The sequence below is a fragment of the Balaenoptera ricei genome, chromosome 14 (genome assembly GCF_028023285.1).
Source record: "Balaenoptera ricei isolate mBalRic1 chromosome 14, mBalRic1.hap2, whole genome shotgun sequence".
In the NCBI taxonomy this organism is placed as follows: Eukaryota; Metazoa; Chordata; class Mammalia; order Artiodactyla; family Balaenopteridae; genus Balaenoptera; species Balaenoptera ricei.
The window spans coordinates 33,882,346-33,903,948 of record NC_082652.1 but is presented as its reverse complement, the minus strand read 5'-3'; the positions used below and the strand labels follow the sequence as shown (position 1 = coordinate 33,903,948).

Genomic DNA, 21,603 nt, shown 5'->3' with positions numbered 1-21,603 from the left:
AAATCATTTGTTATACTTAGTATTCACATGAAATCCTATCACAGGCTGCATTGGCACTTCCTTAATTCTCTCTCTTTTTTAACTGGCATAATTTCAAATCACATTATTGAATGACAAAGCAGCCATCTATTTTAATTCAGTCGCGATAGCCATGTTAAGTGATTTCATTTTTCCTGATACGAACACAGATACATGCTGAGTTGCCCTTCTCCTAAGTGGAGGCCCTCGCCTTTTATTTATTTTCCCCTGGGCAGTAAGTGAGTCATCGTGTGTAATGTAACTCAAAAATAGCTTTCGAGTCACTCAAATTTCCAGGCTACCTTCATTTTTGTCTTGTTTCCTTATCTTTCAGCCACGTAGGGAAAAACTCTAAGAGAAACACAATCTTAGTGCGTGTCCTTATTTTCTTTTTAAATCCTCATCCTACGTTGTATCTGGCATAAACTATAAAACGCTATGTTATCCGAGCACAAAGTAAGTGAAAACGTGTAATAATTAACTGGCAAGTAAACAGGGCTATACCTGCTGTTGTAATTACACACACATGTCAACGAGCTTGGCTCTCCGGTACCAGCGTCCCTGGTGTAAGCCCTAGCCAATTCTCAGGGATTTTGCTCTTGTTGCGGCCTGCAGGCCTCAGAAGTGCTCACCCTGAGTGACGTACAAAATGATCCACAGATGCAACCAATTCGACCTGCGTTCATTCGATCCTCACCATTTTCTCGTCCAAACTCACTCTCGATCTGTCAGGTCCCCAAATGCAGCATCAACAGAATGTACAGATCATAGATTTTCCTCCCAGGGGTCCCCAGGGCTGTTGAGATGTTTGCCTAAACAAAGCCGGCTGAAACCCTCTTCATTTCTTGGCCCCAAACTTGACTGTGTAAGACGCTCGCTCAGCTGGCAGCCTGTGACGTGCACGTTCTTGTGAGCCCCGGACTGTGTGATCGTGACCACTCTGCCCACCGGAAGTAAAGCCACATCCCCAGCCAAGAGCGACGTCATCGTGTCAGCCTAAATCAGAAGAAGCTGCCCCCGAACTTCAAGTACTGATCGTTTCAGCGCTGCTGAAGTACCAGAATCCATCCCTAAGAGCCTAACCCATTTCCTATGTTTCGCTGATAGAAGTTTTTGGGAAAGCTTGCCTCTGCTTCCACGGCGCTTTTATTCACAGCTGTTCAGATAACAGACTAACGGTCCATAGGCTCACTCTCTCACTGTCGAAAAATACAGAGATTCTGGAAAAAGTGTGACATGGAGTAAAAGCTGCTGAAACATCCTCCCAACCTTAATCCAGTCCAATCCTGACTTCTCTCTTCGCAAGACTCTGGAACCAAGATACAGCCTCAACAATTCACCCATCCACTAGGCAATCTTTTCTTTTCTTTTTTTTTTTTTTGGACAGGCAGAGAGGATTTATTTGTAGCAGAATTATTTATTACAGAGAATGTCCTGAAAATAAACTTGACCAAACACTACAATTAATGTGCTGTATGTAAGGATGGAGAATCCGTTTTATTACACACAGTGACTGAGAAAGTTCAAAACAAAATAAACCCAAAACTATAGTGCTTCTCCAGTTCTCTCTGCTCTCTTATCTTATCTCTTCCCTCTTTTTCTTTCTTTAAAAGACAAGTTAGGCAAAAAAATAAATAAATAAAATAAAAAGGTGATAGTGATGAGATGGAGAGCAGGGCTATTCTGGGACCCAAAGCTTTTATCAGCTCAGAAGATGGATCAAAGCCGTTCCCAGGAAAAATGAACCACTGTGATAGACTAGGCAATCTTAGCCTGGCTGGTTAATTTTAACTGAACTTCACAATAACCATCTTATTTCAAAGCCCTGATTATTTGTCACAGTATCTAAACTTTACAGAGAGCTTTTAAAATTTAACATGAATTTTCTGAGTGACTGGTGGGCATGACAACGGGGCATACACAGTACTTGGCATATAAACGTTTGTGACAACTGGGTCCTGGATACTGTTAAATAAAATTAGATGGAAGGCCTGGAGTTTAAAAAATGCATACCTTGGCATGATGTAAATCCACCCCATACATGGAGAGCTTTTTGGCATTTTCCAAGAAATACATCTCTGCTTCTGCGGGCGTCATTCCTCTGATAAGAAAAAATGAGAGGTATTACAATGCTGTTTTTTTTTTTTTTTTTTTTTTTAACCTGGCGGAGCCATAATATTTTCCACTTAGCTCCCTTGCAAGTTCCCACAGAGGTACCAAAAGATTTGTACTCTGGGGGAGGCGGGGGGAGAATACCAGGAAAATGGCTTTTAGCAGAAACATCACAAGGACGTCCCGAGTGGGAGTGTAAATACCCAGAACTGTACCAGGTCCAGAACCTCACTCTGCTGAGTCCCACCCTTAAGGCACTGACTTCAGTCCCGGGAGACGCAGGTGGCACAGGGGATGCCCACCCGCCGAGCACAGCTTAAACGGACGCTCCCGGGGCTCCTGCCGCTAACCTGTGGCTCTTGTGCAGCTCGATGACTTTGTCTTCTAGTTCTTTTGTGTGGTTTGGCGCGAAGCGGAACTCGCTGATGTAGTCACTGCCACACTCATCTGGGTCGTAGTCTCCCAGTTCTGACTGGACGGTGTACGAGCCCAACGTGGCAAGGGTGACAAAGGAGCAGGGCAGCCTGCCAGACACGATGTCGTCGCGCAGCTGTAAGCAGAGGTAGTACCTTCCAGGAGCCAGAGGACGGGCAGAAAGCCAGCGTTAGGAGACTGGAAAGGAGACTGCCCAGTACAAAGTGGGCGGCAAGCAAGCTTTCCCTGCAGAATAATCCACTAGGACACATTGTCTAGCATCTGGATTTGGATCTAAATACTAGGGGAAGATACTTAGCTACAAAATACAATATTTAAGGGCATCTAGAGGCAAGTTCATAATAATACAGGGATTCATCGATGAGGCATAGAGTAAAAGAAACCTACAGACTATTTCTCTAACATTAAGATAACGTTGAAAGTCAAACAAAATCTCTGGCGGGGGAAATTATAATATAAAAATGGTGCTCTTAAATATAATGATTAGGTCCCAACTACCTAAAGGAAGTCTCATTTTGCTATCTAGATGAAAGGTCCTGCCACACGACCAAGACAAATTGCAGGTAACTCAACGGCTGCGCCATCATGAACACTACTTGCCACTTCCTGCGTTCCTGATGAGAGGAGCTTTCTCCTGGGTCAAGGTCTCATTTTTTTCTTTAGATAACTTCCTAGAATTCAACCGTTACGAAGACTAACTTTGAAGAATTATTACATTAAAATCTCATCACTAAAAGTAAACACTTCTAAATTGGGGGACTATGAAACATTTTCCATATAATTTTGCCAATATCATATGCAAATATCTCCATTAATAGCTGACTTTTACCTTCCCTGTTATTCTGCTTCTAAGAGTGACAGATATACTAACAGTAGAAGACTCCAAGGTAAGTGGGAACATTGATGAATTTTATGAACAGTCTTCATGGCCCAGCGTACGAGTATAAGAATAAAATATACCTTGTACCTTTCACATAAGAAACGAACTGTTAATCTGTTGAAGCTGAGGACTATGTTAAGGTCCCCTCTAAATACGGTTTTAAGCTGATGATATAAGTAAACGCCATGTAATCCAGATACAAAAATTTCAACACATTTCACAGGCCCTACACACATGACACAAATGGAAAGGAAATCATGCACTAGATTCCAACTCAACGTATATATACGCTAACCATAAATTAGCCACAATTAAATAGTCCCTCGACTACTAAAAAGTATCTTTATATAAGAAATTACAAATTGTCTTTTGATTTAATGAAAATATAAAAGAAATCTTCTGGAACTAGTTTTTTCCCTTCTCCTAACATGTCTGCTGAAATGATTTTTCATCATAGCAAGTGACGAAAGCTTTTTGAGTAATTTCTCTTTCCTGAAAAGCCTGCCAAGAAGGGTTGTCAGGCCACACTACACAGTATCACTCTGACTGGCTATAAACTTACTACGAAACACAGTGAGAAAACCAAGGATTCCAAAGTAGAAAGCATTAGAAGAGGCCTAGAAGGACCCACAGCAAACCCAGAACGGCTTCATAAAGAGATTCTTCCTTATACTCAAAGCTCAGTCACCAGGCCAGACTGTTCGATTCCTTTCTTGATGCTTTTTCTCTAAAACGAATGAAACATCTTCCTTGTATACGGAAGGCGTGGAAGGTACACTCTTAGGTGTGCACGTGTTTATGTGCATTTGTGTGTGTGTGTGTGCAGGCCTGTGTGATTTTTTAAAACAGCCACCACGTATCAGACTGGTTATATAAAAAGGCATAAGCATCCGAAGACACGCTTTTGCTCTAAGTTTTGAAACAGGAGCACTAGGAATTGTCGTATCATTTAAGGCTGAATCCCATCGAATTTGACTGTGGTGGGTGGATGACAGCATCTCAATTCTGCGTGTTTTCCCACCAGGGTCAGGCAGAGGGAAGTATCAGCTTAGCACCAAAGATTCAACTGGGAACACATATGATGTGGCAAATCTTCTCATCGGATGTTTGCTCTCATTCAGTTGCCTTTTGTTTGCCATTTCAGTGTGGATGACCGTAAGGTTACCAGATGTAAGCCTGCTCTCCTCCCGAGAATTTAAGAGGAGCACAACCCCCAACATGCCTGCCTTTTTCACTGCCAACTTTCAAATACCTGGTGATATCTTCAGACAGCTGGGCAGGGTCTGGTGGGTAAAATTTCACATTAAATGAAAAGTGCCAAGCACCACCTGTGGAGAGGAGAAAAAATCAGAATAAAGTCTGAGACAATCCCTTTGTACCTATTATACTAAGAGGTAGCTAGAACTGCCCTAACTCCAGGCACTAACACCCAAGCAACATTTTAATCATCAATGGAAAACAGGGAAGTCTCCTTTCAGTGAAACTCACAGGTAACTCCGAAACTTCCTCCAGTTTCTAATCTTCTGCCCCATCAAATCCTTTACTGGGGTTTCTAACTAGCAAGGAAATTGACTAAACTTCCTCCCTTTCTCAGGGACAAAGGCCTTGGGAAGAGGGAAAAAAAGTAAACGAGACAGATAAGCCTCAATCAGACGAGTCTAGGGCTGACCGGATCTATTCTCTGAAGTTCTGGAGAGCTCACATACCAACATTACAGACAGAATCCCATTTCCTTTGTCCCTTCTGCTTTGTTATTACAGGTCAGATCCCAGAATAATACATGTCAAGGGACTGTTCAGGATATCTGTATTTTATGGGAAAGGTTTGCTGTCGTATTGAGAGATGAGCGGCTCTGTGGGCCATTCGGAAAGTTCTTTCCTTACTTGGGGAGATTTCTGATGGAAGAGACCGGGGGGGGGGGGTATTTGCTGTGCATTACCAAGCCCAGCCCTCCTCCTCAGCCCCTGATCAGGACGGTCCTCACTGCACGCGGCCGCCCCTCCTCCTGTGGCCTCTCCTATGGCCTCTCCAGCGGGGAAGGGGGTCACCCAGACGTCAGCTCACAGGCACCTGCTCCCCGGACTGTCCATATGTAAACGTGAGACATTACAAGCCTTCCTGAGTGCTCCGTTTCATCCATGCGTTCTCTAGTTGTGTATACCTAACCATGTTTACCACCGTAAATGAGAATAAAACCCACCTTTTCTTCTTTTCGACATTTACTCTCTCTGTGATCACCCCTGTCACTTATTTTCACCTTGGTCTCTCTGTCTGGCCTTTTAATAAATGCGGTACATTACTGAAGGCTGGGTGCTCCTTCACTGGGAACTGTTTCCATGTCTTCCCTCCACCCAGTAAGCACGCTCCAAGGGCCCGGGCCCTGCTCGTTCTGAACGGCGGCTTGGAGGACCCTCCTGGTCTCCCAGCTTCCGTGCTGGAGGCCTTTCCTCTGAGCCGTGGTCTCCCTTTTGCTCTGACCTCGTGGTCCAGCCCTCACGCTTCAAATGCCCTCCTAAGACTTCCAAACACCCCCTTCTCCTATTCAGTGACTCCTGGAAGCTCCATTCTCTCCCCGAGTCCTTCCCAAACATTCACAAGAAAGGGACAACATCCTAAGTACCGCCCGGCTCCTTCCTTTGAACTGTTCTCTTGCTTGAGGAGCAAATACTTAGCTGCAGAGGTCACCTATATTTCTGTCATCCATGGCATAGTCTACTCACTAATTCTGGCTTATTCTGGACACCGCTATTCATATTACACTTAGAGGTCCACCTGGCAGGGACACCATTTGAGTTGCCTTATAAAGGACTTGGTATAGGGACCGGGTATTACTGGGTGTTTCGTGCCATTTCTAAACCACTAAGAAAATATTCCCAAAACATGGGCTGTAAGAATTACAAGCCATAAAATATCTGGCAATCAAATATATTTCTAGCGATTATTTTTCCCACTGTTCTCAAAAATGTCCTCTTGCTATTCTAAAATTAACAAGTCTGATTTGGTTTTACTTTCCTATTGACTCCTATTCACCTCCTGCTAAAATGGAATGCTTGCCAGCAGTGAGGTTCATCATGAGAGCTGGTTTCCCCGCAAGCAACTGGAATGAAAGCTAATGGATTCGTTATGGGAAATGGATTTATTGTTCTTTTATAACTTTTATCCACTTCAAAGTGAATCCAATGAATCGTTTAGCAATGTAATTAAACTCATAATAAATTCAGGGTAGACACTCCAAGTTGGAAACTAAGAGGGAATAAAAATAGAAGAAAGATATTTCAATGCAAAAATCCTCATTACAGGAAAGTGACTTTCAAATGATCATGGGCCTAAGAAGCATCTGAGGGGCTTGTTAAAAATGCCAATCCCTCGGCCCTACTCAGAGGCTTTTATTCCGGGGATGTGCATTATGGCCTAGGAACTTGTGATTTTAATAAACACCCTAATGGTTCTAATACACTTGGGCTCAGGGACCGCACTTTGAAAATCATTAATCCCAAGGAATCTTCTTTCCTAAGGTTATAAGCCAATCAAATATGAGGTTTTGCAGGACATTATTTTGAAAGGGTGGGAAAGTTTAAGGAAAACACAATCTACACCACAATCAAGAAAAAACAAAACAAAACCAGTGAAATGAGGTGTAACATTTGAAATTAATGAGAGAGGCAGATTAAAGCTGAAATACATATCCTCGTAAAGAATCTGGTAGAAACAAATCACTGGGAGGCTATAGTTATGCCATAAATAGGTTTGTGAGCGAGCCTGTGTCTGATCAGATGACGGCTCTGGTTAGAGACGGAAATGCAAGAGCTTGAATGCATTAAAATGACATTCTATAAGGCTGATATAGGATTTTAAATTCCAAATTTATGATAATCAGAAAACTGTGAAACTGAAGAGAATTCATTCTTATGAAAAAATTCTAATTTTAGTCTTCTATGCTTGCCAAATCTTAAAATTTCTAAATATACTATGTTTATAGCATAAATCACTATATATCATATATTCTATATCATGAAGTTACTATATCATAAATATACTATGTATCAGAATATATTTAGAAATTTTAGATCTGCTAGGCATAAAAGATGACTGGAATAAGAATTTTTTTTCGTAAGAACTAACTCTTCAGGCTCAGAATTTTCTATTTCTCATAAATTCATAACTTAAAATCTTTATCAGCTTGATTGCCATTCGCCATTCTCTTGAAGATCTCATTCTAGAGACCTACTGTGGACTTAACAGCATAAAAATAATGGAAATATCCTTTTATTATTGATATTTATGTTCAGAAAGAGGAAGTGATTATACAATAATTACATTAGCTCTGATAATACTTTTCTGCCTTGATAGAATGTACCTTTTGTGGAAAGAAGGCATTTTGTGCATGGGAAACAATAAGGAATATAGATGAAAACACCCAATTCCATTCCTAAAAAATTCCAATTTTTTCTTGTCTCCTCCTTTATCTGCATGATTGTCACTTGGTTTTCTTTATGTTGCTGTCACAAACACTGCCTAATCTGCATGAGGAAAATATCCTCTAAATCTCATGTTCTGATTGTCCCCTAAACTTCATCTCTTAGAAAGGAAGGTCGGAGACAGGATAAATGGGAAATGAAGGAAAAAAAGAATTCCATTAACAGAAGAGAAGAAAATTAACTGTTGTTACAGCCTTTCTTGTAACAGTATAATTAATGACTTATCCTTGAACATTTAATATATTTTCAAAGTGCTCTGTAATTATAAAATCAACCAAGTACGAAACAGCGTTTTATTAATTAGGTGAATATAGAGGACTTAAAGCACATGAAATGTTAAGATATTCAGCACATCTGCTTTTAATAACTCCATAAAAAGATCCTTAGAATATATTCATCATCTTAAAGTTTTTACTAGGACTCTGAAGTTTTCACCTTCTTATCACAACTGTAGCTGTCCCTGGTTTTAATCCCAACTTAGTTCTATCAAACTACTTCACTATCAAGTTTCTGATTAGTGACCACACCAAATTCCTCTCAAAACTATGGTAAAGATGTTTTCGTTGCATAAAGAATTATCAGACTCTCTAATATCTAGAAGCATAGCGAATTTTTTGCTTCTTTTGAGATATTATCTAGTACTAAGCCATTTCAAACTGCTCGCTACTAATTACTTTTTATTAGCATGTAGGGTATTTTGAGACCTCAGAACATTCAAAGGCACTAGAAAGATTTGCTCTCTCTTTTAATAGTAACTTTGATGGGAAGGCTGTTCTTATTAATAAATTGGTCTTAAATTTAATCTTCAAATAGAATCAGTTGTTCTGGAAAATTAAACTAGATTTTATTGATAAAAAATGAACTGCTTGAAAAAAATTAACTAGTTAGTTGAAATTATAAAATATATCCATGTTTTACCATTTATCCATAGTAAAAGGCAACAGCTACAGAAAAGGCTTAAAAATAAAAAAATTCCTCTTTCTCAACCCCCTACCCTGCAGTGCCACTTCTGGAGGTATAGGTATTTCCATATACCTATATATGCATAACTCATTTTAAACAAATATGAATTATTTCTCTAAGGTCTCACTAATGAGAGCTAAAACATATTTATTCTACCTCATTCTATTTAACAGCTACCTAGTATTTCAAGGTATGGCTATTTCATGATCGATTTAATCATTTCTTTATAAATGGATATTTAAGTTGCTTTGAGTCTTCTTCTATTGCCAATGGTATGACAATGAACTTTCCTACATGTACACAAATGTAGACACTCCTCTCTTAAGCAGACACTGGATACATTTCTACAAGTAAAATCAGGGGTCAAAGAATAAGCACATTTTAAATTTTAATAAATACTGACACAAAGTGCCTTCTTAAAGGGTTATATTTCTACCAATTGTGTACAAAATTGCCAGTGTAGGGCATTATTAAACTTTTAAAATCTTTGCTAATTTGAATAGGTGAAAAATGTCTCATTTTAATTTGCATTTAATTATTACTAAGACTTAGCACCTTTTCTAATACTTATTAGCTACTTGTATTTAAATTTTCTGAGTGGCTCATGTAATTGTTTTCTGCGCTAGGAAATGTCCATTTCTTAAATTGCCTTTAGGGCTAAGAAAAGAAGACATCACCAGACAGTAAACTTCAGTCTGACTTGTTACTCCATTTCTAAGCTATTAAATGACTATTACTTTTAGCTTGACTGCTTGCCTTGCATACTTTGGTGGCAGTTAGGTTTAATACAACATTAATAATTAAGTTTGAAACTTTTAGATGATTGTCAACGGGGGCATCACTTGATTAAATCATATCTCACATCTCTGAACAGGCAAGGGAATAGGTCAAGTGTCATGTCATTTTATTCCCGGGTCGTGATCATTAATAATGGGTATCTGAGCTAGACCAACCTGCCAAAGATAAAATTTGAGATCTTAATCTGTCTTTCAAAATACCGTATTCACACCAGCCACGTGGGTATGAGCTACCACTTCAGATAACCCCACCCTTTGAAAATCTTCCTATTTCTACACATAATAATCCAAAAGAACTTACTTCGAATCTGTTTTTTAATTTCCTTAGCAGGGTCCAACCAATTCTGAAAAAGAAGTGAGAGTCTGAATATGAATCAGAGCAGAATGGAGATGACTTAGTGTTGACTGGGTAGAGATGAACTAAACGTATTTGAGAAGCAGTGGCTGCTGGAAGGCTCCCCCAGCTGGGTCCTTCCCCTACATCTGGTGCCCCTTCGCTAGTCCTGCGAGGGCCCAGGCTCTGGTCTAATGAGAAGATGTGTGTGCACACAATTCAGGCTTGACAAAGTTCTTTTCTTTTACAACAAGTGCCTTCAGGGATTCAAGCTAGCACAGAAACAGAGGGGAAAAAATGGTGGATTCTATGTTCAAACAAGTTACAAGCATGAGCTGAAGATACAGTCATCCTTCGGTAACCACAGGGGATTGGTTCCAGGACCCCAGGTAACACCAAAATCTGAGGATGCTCAAGTCCCTTATATAAAATGGCACAGTATTTGTATATAACCTATGCAACGCCCCCATATACTTGAAATCATTTCTAATACCTAATTCAAGGGACATGATATGTAAATACTTGCTGGTGCACTGGCAAATTCAAATTTTGCTTTTTGGAACTTTCTGGAACTTAAAAAATATTTTTGATCTGCTGTTGGTTGAATCTGCAGATGCAGAACCCAAGAACACAGAGAGCTGACTCTGCATGTAACTTGACCACTGATGTCCTAGCCATTCAGTCCCATGCAGCGACTTCTGTGATTATAGATTTTAAGGCACCTTCTTAGAATGCTTTCCTAACAAATGAACACTTGTTTGACATGATTTTCCTCATCAGAACACTCAGGTGTTTAATAATGAAGTTAGACATCATCCACGGAATTCAGTAAAGATAAAGTACGATTCACTAACGAACGACAACCAAACAAGTGACATTTAATGAGCACAATTGCTGTGGCTCAGTTTCCAGCATTAAGGAAACAATTTCTTCTTCCTTATCTTTCAGGCAGTTGGGGGGATAAGTGAGATAAAGGCCTGAAGAGACTGCAGCAGGTATAAGAGTCTACAGAGGTTTTACATGTAACATTAAACGTGGACTGAATACATTAACTTGCTTGCCTTGTACACCAGGTCTGTACATGATTCATCTCATATTGTGATTCAGCAAGAATATGAAAGTGTAATAAGATGATTTAATAAGATGGCATCCAGTGAACATGTTTTCTGTATAATTATCAATGTATATGATTCTCATTGGCTCAAATCCATGGAAATATATCATCCCCCCAAAGCACCATATAAAATGCTTTTCTGGAACCTAAAGAACTCAAGCATGAAAAGCAGAAACGCTGACTGACTGACTGTTTCCAAAAGACTCAAGATTAAAGGAAGTTGTCAATAATTTCCTTCATGAAGAAATAAGGTGATTAACAGCATTTAGGGCCTTGGATAATAAATGTGAGGGCGTGGGAGTACGAGGGGAGGTGGAGAAAACGATTTACCAATTCAGTTTCAGCTCACTTTCTTGCAGTGAAGCACAGTTGAAGCCATAATACTTTGTATTGCTTTCAACCACTCACCTTCTGGTTTTCAGCATCTTGATATGTAAGCCCAAAATAGTCTTTTTCTAGCAAATTCAGATGTTCACATACTTTATCAAACAGCACTTGGCCTCTGGAGCGTTTCTATGGAGAACAAAACAGAAAAACGAGTCAACACACACCAAGAAAGTTCTCTCAATTGCCACGAACAAAAATGGGTAAAATTTAAAATCTTGCTTGTTGTAACTGTTCAGTAAATAACAAGCAGGTTTGATCACTTTACCGTCTCCTTTTTAACTAGAAAAAAGGCTCAATAAAGTGGATCTAATCCTACAAGAGGTAGCTCCTACAGAACAAACAAATAAATAAAAAAAATAACTCCTGTCAGTGAGTAAGTACAGGCGACCTGCGGATGATTTCAAAACGGAAGTAGTTGGGGAAATGAAGTGGTGCTTGGAAGCCTCAAATATATTGTGAAACACAAAAATCCCAACGGTGAGCGCATTAAAGGGCCAACCACAGCTGTGTTTCGGAATACCCACGCTCACTCCCCCAGGTTATCAGGCTCTGGGCCTGAGAAGAATTAACCCCATTCCTTGTCTTAGGTGGAAGTCCCCTTCAAACTTTCTATCCCAGTCCTTACTTAGAAATTCTAGCTATGGATCACTTTCTAAAGCCCATTAAACTTTATTAGTTTTTGTTTACAGCCACAAATTTCAATTTTGTATCACAGAGTTCAACTTTCTCTTAATTTTTTTTTTTTAGAGAAATCCTTTCTATTAAACATAACAAACATGTTCATTAAGTTTAAAGATTTAAATTATCATTTATAAATGTAAGATGTAGATATATATGTGCTGTATTTTTGGCCATAAAGCAGTCAATTGGAGAAAGAAAAAAGGCAGTCATCTGGGGAAAAAAAAATCCATCAGCTTAATTTATGGTGATATACAGTATCATATTTTCATCAAAGGTCTTTTAAACTTGGCCTTGGAGTCGGAGATGGATTAACTGGAAGCAATTAAGCTAAACTACATTTTGTCTGTGCAGTACCAACATTTCACATCTCGTACCTTAAGCGTATTTGTCTTTAAGATTTAATGTAGTAAGAGAAAAATAAGAAAATTGATAAACAATGGGCATACCAAAAGAGTAAGTATCCAGAAGACGTGTTAGTGGTATGTATTACTGTGCAACCGCAAATATATTGGAAATTACTTAGTCCCCTCAAGCATGGCTATTTAGGAGAAAAGATAAATGTAGGATAGAAAAGTGAAGCCTGAATTGTAACCAGCTGAATAATCAATGTTGAATTTGAAAAAAGTTTAATAGTGTATGAAAATAAATTACATGTTAGCTAAACTGTGTAACATTGTTCAATGGATATAAATAAATGGTATGACAATGAAATGCTGCTCACTGGTTTAAATCCTTTATTTGTAAATAACAGCATATTGCTTCTGAATAATGCTTAACAAATTATAAAGTTTGCACCAAAAAAAAACTGGTTCTTCTGATGCTTCCATTGGTATGATGTCCAATTTAGAGATAAGAACACAGAGGTTCAGAGGAGTTACATGGGAGAGGCAGTCTTAGTGTTGCCTATGACGGCAGCTTTAATAGGTAAACCTGGCTTTGAGTCTTCCTTATGTCCCTTGCAGCTGTGTGGACCTCGAAGCTTTCCCTCTGTAAAACGGGTATGATTCCATCTACTTCTTTGTAATGGTTGACATTAAAATGAAACAAAGTATTCCAACTTGGTCCAGTGATAACACATGTCAAGCATCCCACAAATGTCAGCTATTGATATTATCAGCCTACGTGATTGATAAATGGCAGAATATGTAATATAGAACTCACTAGGCATTTCTGTGGTAGGAGCACATATACAGCTCCTTGTGGTGTCAATAAGCAGCCTTATTATTAATATGCCCTGCTCTTTCTTCAGATATCAATTATCTGCTTACTGTCTAACTGCTTTAACTAGAACACAACACACACACACACACACAAATACACAGCAGTGTCTGGCCAAGTACTTTCTCAATGAGTAAAAACAAATCAAAACAAACACAATAAACCTTCCTCTACAAAGCCTTCTACATCCTCTGAGCCAGCAGACCACAGCCAGGCCCTCAATGGAGGAATTATTCTGGTCATGCTGCAGGCGGCCTCGGGCATTGTTTTATTAGCTGTCTTCTGGCTGCTGTCTTCTCCCTTTTGTCTAACAGGTGGAATGATTAGCTCAAGCACAGACCACTGTACTAACTGGTTCTTAATTTTCTGGCTTCTCACCATTTGATTTCTATTAATGAACCACAGCTCTCTCTTGAACAGACCAGATTTTTTCTTACTGTTTTAAACGTATTTGAACACTATAAACAGTCCTTAAGACAATCACATAGTGGTCCATTCTTCACTGTGAAGGGTTTTTGGGTCTGTTTCTGTTTGTTTTGGCCCTAAGAACTAAGACGGGTTGTCTAGAATCTGCTATAGATGGTTATATGTAAACAGTGAAATTCCTATCTGCCAAACATCACCACAGCCGCCAGCCAGCTGGATGACACTGGAAAGGCCTCTCCCGTCATGTGGGTCCTTCACCTGCTCATCCTTGAGTGAGGATGGACGACTCCAGGGAGCCAGGTGATCACGGGCTTGAGGCTGTAACTGGGCACCTGTGCTCATGGCCAACATCACTAATGATCACAGCTCACTCCCCCGGGCAGCCCAAATGCGGCTTCAGAGCCCTTCCGCACACGTGATGAGAAAGACCCTGGCAATGGATGGAGTTAGCACAGGACACAAGATGGGACTATTTTGTAGCCCCGGACAGGATCCCCTCTGCAATCACTCCCAACTCCCCCAAATTCTTGATTCTTCTTACTCAGATAATTTTTTTCTAGTGCGTTATTTAACTTTTTAAGTCAATTATTTCTACATGTTGACACTGTGTGCAGCTTTCGGTAGTAACATCTAAAATATGACTAAAGCTCAACCGTCACTGGACCTTTTAGAGAATTTATGTTAAATATTCGGTTCCCAAAGATAGGATGTTCATTAAGTGATCAAATCTAGGCACTTTACTTTCATTGGGTATGTTTATAACAGCTATAATGAGTCAAGAATTCAGTAGAAGCTGGTGGGAAGCAGTCGCATAGCACAGGGAGATCAGCTCGATGCTTTGTGACCACCTAGAGGGGTGGGATAGGGAGGGTGGGAGGGAGGGAGATGCAAGAGGGAAGAGATATGGGAACATATGTGTATGTATAACTGATTCACTTTGTTATAAAGCAGAAACTAACACACCATTGTAAAGCAATTATACTCCGATAAAGATGTTAAGAAAAAAAAAAAGAATTCAGTACATTAAAAAACATTTTTTGGACAGAGGTATTCTAAAATCAATGGGTAATTTACTTAACTGGAGACGATGAACAGCTTTTAGTCTCATTTGCTGTTTCCTGTGAGTTGTTAAGTCATGTCTCTGACTCAGATGCATTCGCAGTCTACATAACCATTGACTTTTAACACCTGGACATTAAGGAAAGTGGATTTTGCTTTCCTGGAGTAACAAACCAATGGTGGACTGCCCTCTCTCTACCCTCTTTTTCCACTTAAAATTGGGTTTCTGTTTCTAATAGAGAAGATGAGGATACGTCCATCATCACCACTCAAACACAGCAGATGAAATAAGCTTTTCTGCAGCATTAATGAAACTTCCTGCAAGTCCAAGATAATTCAAGATTTTTACAATGTTTGTGAAACACTGGTTCTCAGGGTCTTACCAACCAGCATCACCTGAAAGCTTACATTAAAATTTTTATTTGTACTTTCATTTGTCTAACAACTTTTAAAAGTTAATTTCAGAATGTTTTAGGATGGGGGAATTTCAAACATTTCCCAAAGTAGAGAGAACAGCATCATGAAAGCCTGCATACTCATCACCCAATTTTAACAAATGCCTCTGAAGACCACAACTTTGGTTCATCCGGAGTTCTGCTCCACTCATCCTCCCCCTGGGTATTCTGAAGCATCTCAGCAAATAATTTTGTCTCTATTTATCTTAGTATGTAACTCTGCTCTTTTAAGAAATGTAATCTCAATAACTTCATCACATCTAAACAAAAGTAGCAATCAGGGTGGGAGGGAGGGAGATGCAAGAGGGAAGAGATATGAGAATATACGTATATGTATAACTGATTCACTTTGTTATAAAGCAGAAACTAACACACCATTGTAAAGCAATTATACTCCAATAAAGATGTTAAAAAAAAAAGTAGCAATCAGTTCATAATATCACCAAATATCTAGTCAGTACTTTAATTTCCCCAATTATTTCAAAGATTTTTTTTTTCTTTTTCATTTTCTTTGATTAGCCCATACACTGCAGTCGGCTGACATATCTCTCTGGTCTCTCTTAATCTGCAAGTTCTCCATTTATGTTGGTTTTCCCCTTGAAATTAACTTGTCTAGGAGACCAGGTCATTTGCCTGTAGAGTTCGCTCAGTCTAGACTTGCTGTTTGCATCTCCATGGTGTAATTTAACATGTTCTTCTGTCTTCTGTATTTCCTGTAAACTGATAGTGAAATCTAGAAGCTTGACCAGATCCTTGTTTGACTGGTTTCCATAAATGATGCTGTGTAATTTCACCAGGCGGCATAAAGTTAATTCTTGCCTTTTTGTGATATTAGCAGTCACTAACGATCATTGCCCTAGATCCATTAATTTGAGGTGGCAAGATGGGAATATTCGAATCCGGACCTTGGTCCCCCATTTATTAGTTGGAGTATGTCTATGAAGAGACACTTCTTTTTGTCAGAATTATTTATCCAGTGACATGGTCTGATGATGGAAGACAGGATCAATGCTCACACCTTTTCCTTTATCCAATTTCAAGATAACGAGTTGGCTTTCTAGCACCATCCAGAAGTCACCAATTAGGATTTTTGTTTTCTATTACCACTATGAACTCATGGGCTAAATCAGGCTTGACGTGTTTCAGTTCATTACAGGTGTTACCCCTATTGATGCTCTAAATGTCCCCAAGTGCTCTGCCTTGCATTTTGCCTGTCAACTCCCATCCTTCACAATGCTTCTCCAGTGCCACTTCTTTACAGCATTTCCTGTCCTCCCAGCCAAATGTGGTTTCTCTCACCTTTGGACATTAGAGCACTTTATGGTACCAAGAGGGCACGTTCCATATTCTGCCTAATATCACAGCTGTCTCTCTGTGCACTCGCCTAATATCCCGACTGACTATAAAGACACTCCTGGTGGCAATGTGCCTCCTGTATTTATTTTTTACGGAGGCTCATTTTGGTCAAATACCATTAAGAGAATGAAAAGGTAACGTGATGAAACTTAAAATTTTTCTCACTAGCATATCATAACCAATGTTGCCAAAGCAATATTTTAAACTAGTGGTTTTTCAATCGTGGATCCTGGGAGCATTTAAAATATGCCAATATCCAGGAACCCACCTCAGGTCAAATAAACCAGAATTTCTGAAGGTGGGCACAAGGCCTTTGTATGTTTTCAAGATCTCATTTGCAGGCATGGTTGAAAGGTACACTAAAGTTTACAACTTAAAAATTCTTAAATGGAGGACTCTAAAGCAATTTTTCTTTTTTTTTTTGAGGAAATGTGTAACTTCTTCAGATTTAGATCCACATCAGTTTCTCTCAGGCCTTCTTGTACCAACACTGATAGCTGCATTATGATAAACTTTATTTACACACACACACACACACACAGTCTTAAAATCTTAAGACACCCTCTCCAACAAATTTTCTTAAGAAACGTTAAGTTCTCAAGAAATGAAAAACCAGCCACACGCTGAAATAAAATGATACAAATGAGCAATGATAAACCACCAAACTAGAAAACCAACGAATAAACAAGCCAAACAATGAACCTGCATTTAAAGCTATGAACGAAATACACAAAATAGAAATGTTTTTGAGTTTGTTGAATTTTTTTTTTTAGCTCTCCCTTGGTAGAGCTAAAACATACAGACTTTAACTCAAGAACCTGCCACCTCACTAAAAAATGACCCAGGTAGGTTAACAAATGTCTTGACTTCCTCTTTTGTGAAGGAGTAAAAGCATTCACATCTTCCCTGGCAGGTTAGGGAGGTCATGGGGAGGAACAAACACTGGGCACTGAACCCAGGGGAGGATGGAGGGAGGAGCTTCTCTTGATTGACAGCTGACCAGGAGACGGCACACCTGTGGACGCATCCTCCGAAATGAGCGCTGCCTTGATGCTCAAGTCCCTGGAAATCGTGTCTTGATCTGTGCTCAAGTCATGAGTGCACAAGCAGGTAGCACAAATTGTACTAAACCTCAGCACAAGACTTCAACAGAATCTGTCTTTTCTTTCAGTTTCACAAAGCTACGAATCAGCCTGGGGAAAGGCTAAAAGCTGAAATTAGAGAAATTTGTAAAATCAAGTATAATCTTCTCGCCTTAGAAGACGGGCTGCAGTTCTTATTTATCTGAAGCTGCACAATCACAAAGAAAATGAGGCAGAGCACGTCATTCTGCCTGAGAACTGGAGCTAATCAATGGTCCCTACTTCTTGGGGGGGAAATGCGCCCCTACTTCTTGGGGTGGGGGAACCAAAGCCATCAGCACCAGGGCGTGTGGGTATATCCTTGAGGCTCCTCGGGATCTATGTGCGCATTTCTTTAAACCATCACTGAAAAAAACGCCTCTTGTTACATTGGCTTAGGCTTATACCACGTGCGTTAATACAAGGAAACATATAATATTGAGACCGTTCAGGGAAACTGACACTTCTGTACCCTTATTTCAGCTGCTTTGAAATTTGAGGGAGCACCAGCCCTGTAAGCACTTTATTCTTTCCATCATATATCTTCTTCAAATGGACTGCTGATTTTCTTCTGAAATTATATCCTTCCGTGTATTGTTGCACAGTGTGGAACTTGTATTTCTGCTCCCTGAGGACAGGAAACTGTGCAACCTTTTTAATGCCCCCGACAGAGTGTCCTAAACACAGAAGACGTTCAACATATGCGCCTAATAAGCGCTCCGGGCATGAATCTGAAGGAGGAATTTCTCCTCACATTATCTTCGATTAATCTCGATGAAAAATGCCATCATTTTTTTCATGCTTCCTTCCCTAATTGCATATTTCCACACTGAATGGTTTTCCATTCTCCTCACTTCTAAAGGTCAACTGGAATTCTCTTCATTTCTAAATGATGGCAACACAATTTGCCTGGTGTTATAGGAGCATGTGGAGAGCTCAGCAAACTAACTAAGCCTGAGCTTGAGCCTAAATCGGACACCTGGACTCTGTGTAGGTCAGTTTTTCCTGGGTTTTCTTTTTTCTCTGTCAGATAGAAAAACATTCTAACACAGTCTGCCCTGAAATTTAAGTGGATTAAAAAAAAAAAAATCTACACTTAGAAAATACCAAGAGGAATAAAAGATGACGATGGTGTCTGGTCTGTGACAACAGTCCATCAACACTCGAGAGAGATCTGAGGCCGGGAAGGTCTAAGAAGCAATATATGGCCCCAGCTGCCCTGTGTGCATCTACTTCCATTTGGGGCTTTCTGTCTCAAGTGTACTTTCAATGCCAAGTTTAATAAGCACAGTAGGAAGTCCATTATCCCCATCACTGCTGCCAGGATCCATGCCCAGAGGGGCAGGACCTAGTCTATGTACTAAATCCCAAGTGTGATCCAGGCAGCGAATTCAGAGGGCTGATGTGAGAAGCAGAGATGATTTTTTTCTGCCTAGATGTTACATATCTTGCTAGCTCTTTCTTTAAATTCACAAGCAATCAGCTTTTTAGAAAACCATAATAGTTCTTTTCACATTATTAATAAGTCAATCAATGATTATTCTGCCACTTTCTTAAACTCAGCTCAGTTAGCAATAAAGATCTGAAGTGGCCTGTTAAAATATGAACCTGGGACCACTTCCTGGTCTTGCTAAGTTTTTAAACAAAACAGTGATTTATTTCCATGTCTCAACTGTCTAGAAACTTAGAATTCATCTAGCATTATTTAAATATCTTCAAAATGCAATTTTAAAGATATTATTCCTATCCAATTCAAGTCGGTTTTCCCACCATTCTATTCTAAGTGAGGCACATCAGACAGCCCCAGTGCTGGACCCTGGCTCTACAACTAGCTGGCTGTGAGGTGAGACGGTCACTGAACCTTTCTGAACTTCACTGCCTTCATTAAAAAATGGAAATAATATTGGTCCTTACTCATAGGATTGTTGCATTAAATAAAACACAGGAAAGCATACGTATTGCCTAGCCCATGGGAAACGATAACCAATAAATGCTGGTGATTATTAGTAGGCCCTTTTCATAAGAAGCCCAATAAATTTAGGTTTTCTAATGCTGAAATTTGGTATAGAGATTGACATACCACTGATGCCTATTTCATCTGCAGTGAAATCATCCCATGTCTCTTGTGAAAAACAAATCTCACTGTACAGGTAAAAGGGAGAAACGGCTGAAAATAGTATTATTATCAGTAAACTAAGGGTACATTCAATTATCCTTTGCAAACACATACAAAACGGTTTTCAACAGGCACTGGGTATACTGGCACATTTTGGTACATCCTAGGCCAAAACATGATAGTTACATATTATCACAGACATGGCATGCAGCACAACCAAAACAAGAAGGGAGAGTTCAAATGCAGTAGAGTCGACCTAGGTTTGATGGAGATTCTCTGAAAAAATACTTTTAGCACATACACGGCAAAAGTCCATTTGTGCATGTGAAGCCCCTCCACCTTTTTTAGAAAGATGCCTTTTTCTTTCAGCCACAATCTGTTTCTGTCTTCATTTGTTGTCGTCATTTCAGCCTCTGTTTGAAATCAGACTTTTGTGCTCAGAGCCATGTACCGTGGTAGATGATAGCTTTTCAGTGAAGCGTGCTTCTTCCTGGCAAAAACATTGGGCTCGCTTTTTCACAAAGAGCTTCACATCACACATATGAGATGTTGGCAGCGAGTAGTCAGACAACATTTCCTGCTGTTAATCTGCTAAGGATTCAGGTCACTAAGCCAATGTGTGCCAAACGAATGCAGAAAAGGAAGCCCTCGGGAAGAGCAATGCTTGAAAGAGACACAGACTTAAACCTGAATCTTGTAAAAGAACCACAGGGCCTAATTCAGAATGACGCGGGACTTTGTGAAATTCTTCCTGGGAGAGAAAGGACTTATTTCTCCTTTCCAAGACTATTCTCAAAAAAAAAAAAAAAAATCAAACAAAACCCAAATTGTGATTTATAACTCATTTGGTCAAATAAAGAGCTGTAGGCAATGCAAATGTTGACAGTGAAAACACAACTTTTAATAATACACATTTAACGAGTATGAATTTGTAGAACGGCCACTTTTCAGTCCTATAAGGCACTGATGATCAAAACCATATAATAACAGTCAGTGCTTTAAACAAATAAGTCTTAAGTGAACCAGTGTCCATCAACTGTTTCCTCTTATTAACGGGACAAGGCTGTGAGTAAGCACACAGAGGAAGGATTTCAGGGTTATTAACGTAAACTACTCACATAATTAAAAAATGTAATTATATCATCTCGCTAGTTAGAATAGAGGTTTTAAATTAAAATAATTGTAAAACCTATGAAAGACCTATCATGAAAACATAAATAAATGGCAAAAAAATAGGACAGGTGATGACACTTTCAATGATACTTAGGGTCAGTCTGGCCTTCACTGAAAGCACATCATATTTTGGATTAGTATTTAAAATACAGTAGCTGGGGGGAAAAAGCCTTTGTAATCATCTAACTTTCTGATTCTACTTACATGTTCTCCAGCTTTGTCGGACACGTGCAATAGCTCGTGTGGACCACCTGGGGTACCAGCAGGTCTACACGTCTAAGGTTGGGATTGCTTTTGGACCTCGCTGTCTCTATCGGGGGCATCCTGGTTTAATGCTCCTGAGCTTGCAATCCTGAAAAGCCTGCATTAATCCTCTCGGCCCAGCACTTCCCACACCTGGGAGTGGGGGGTGGGAGGAGCCTGCAAGCCCTGTAAAGAAGCGAGGCCCAGGCCTCATTCTAGAACCAGACCAGACTCGTC

The 21,603-nt window shown here is 39.7% G+C and overlaps 1 protein-coding gene across 3 annotated transcripts in view; it reads right to left on the bottom strand.

The window, feature by feature from the left end:
• EPB41L3 (erythrocyte membrane protein band 4.1 like 3) overlaps positions 1-21,603 on the bottom strand; it is a 140,006-nt gene that overhangs the window by 39,608 nt on the left and 78,795 nt on the right. For all 3 annotated transcript variants that reach the window (XM_059895260.1, XM_059895261.1, XM_059895262.1), the window contains exons 4-8: positions 11,540-11,644; positions 9,985-10,027; positions 4,698-4,773; positions 2,481-2,699; positions 2,032-2,119 (exon numbers count right to left, since the gene is read on the bottom strand). In XM_059895260.1, coding sequence (XP_059751243.1) covers positions 2,032-2,119; positions 2,481-2,699; positions 4,698-4,773; positions 9,985-10,027; positions 11,540-11,644 — 531 coding nt within the window. The remainder of the gene's footprint in view (positions 1-2,031; positions 2,120-2,480; positions 2,700-4,697; positions 4,774-9,984; positions 10,028-11,539; positions 11,645-21,603) is intronic.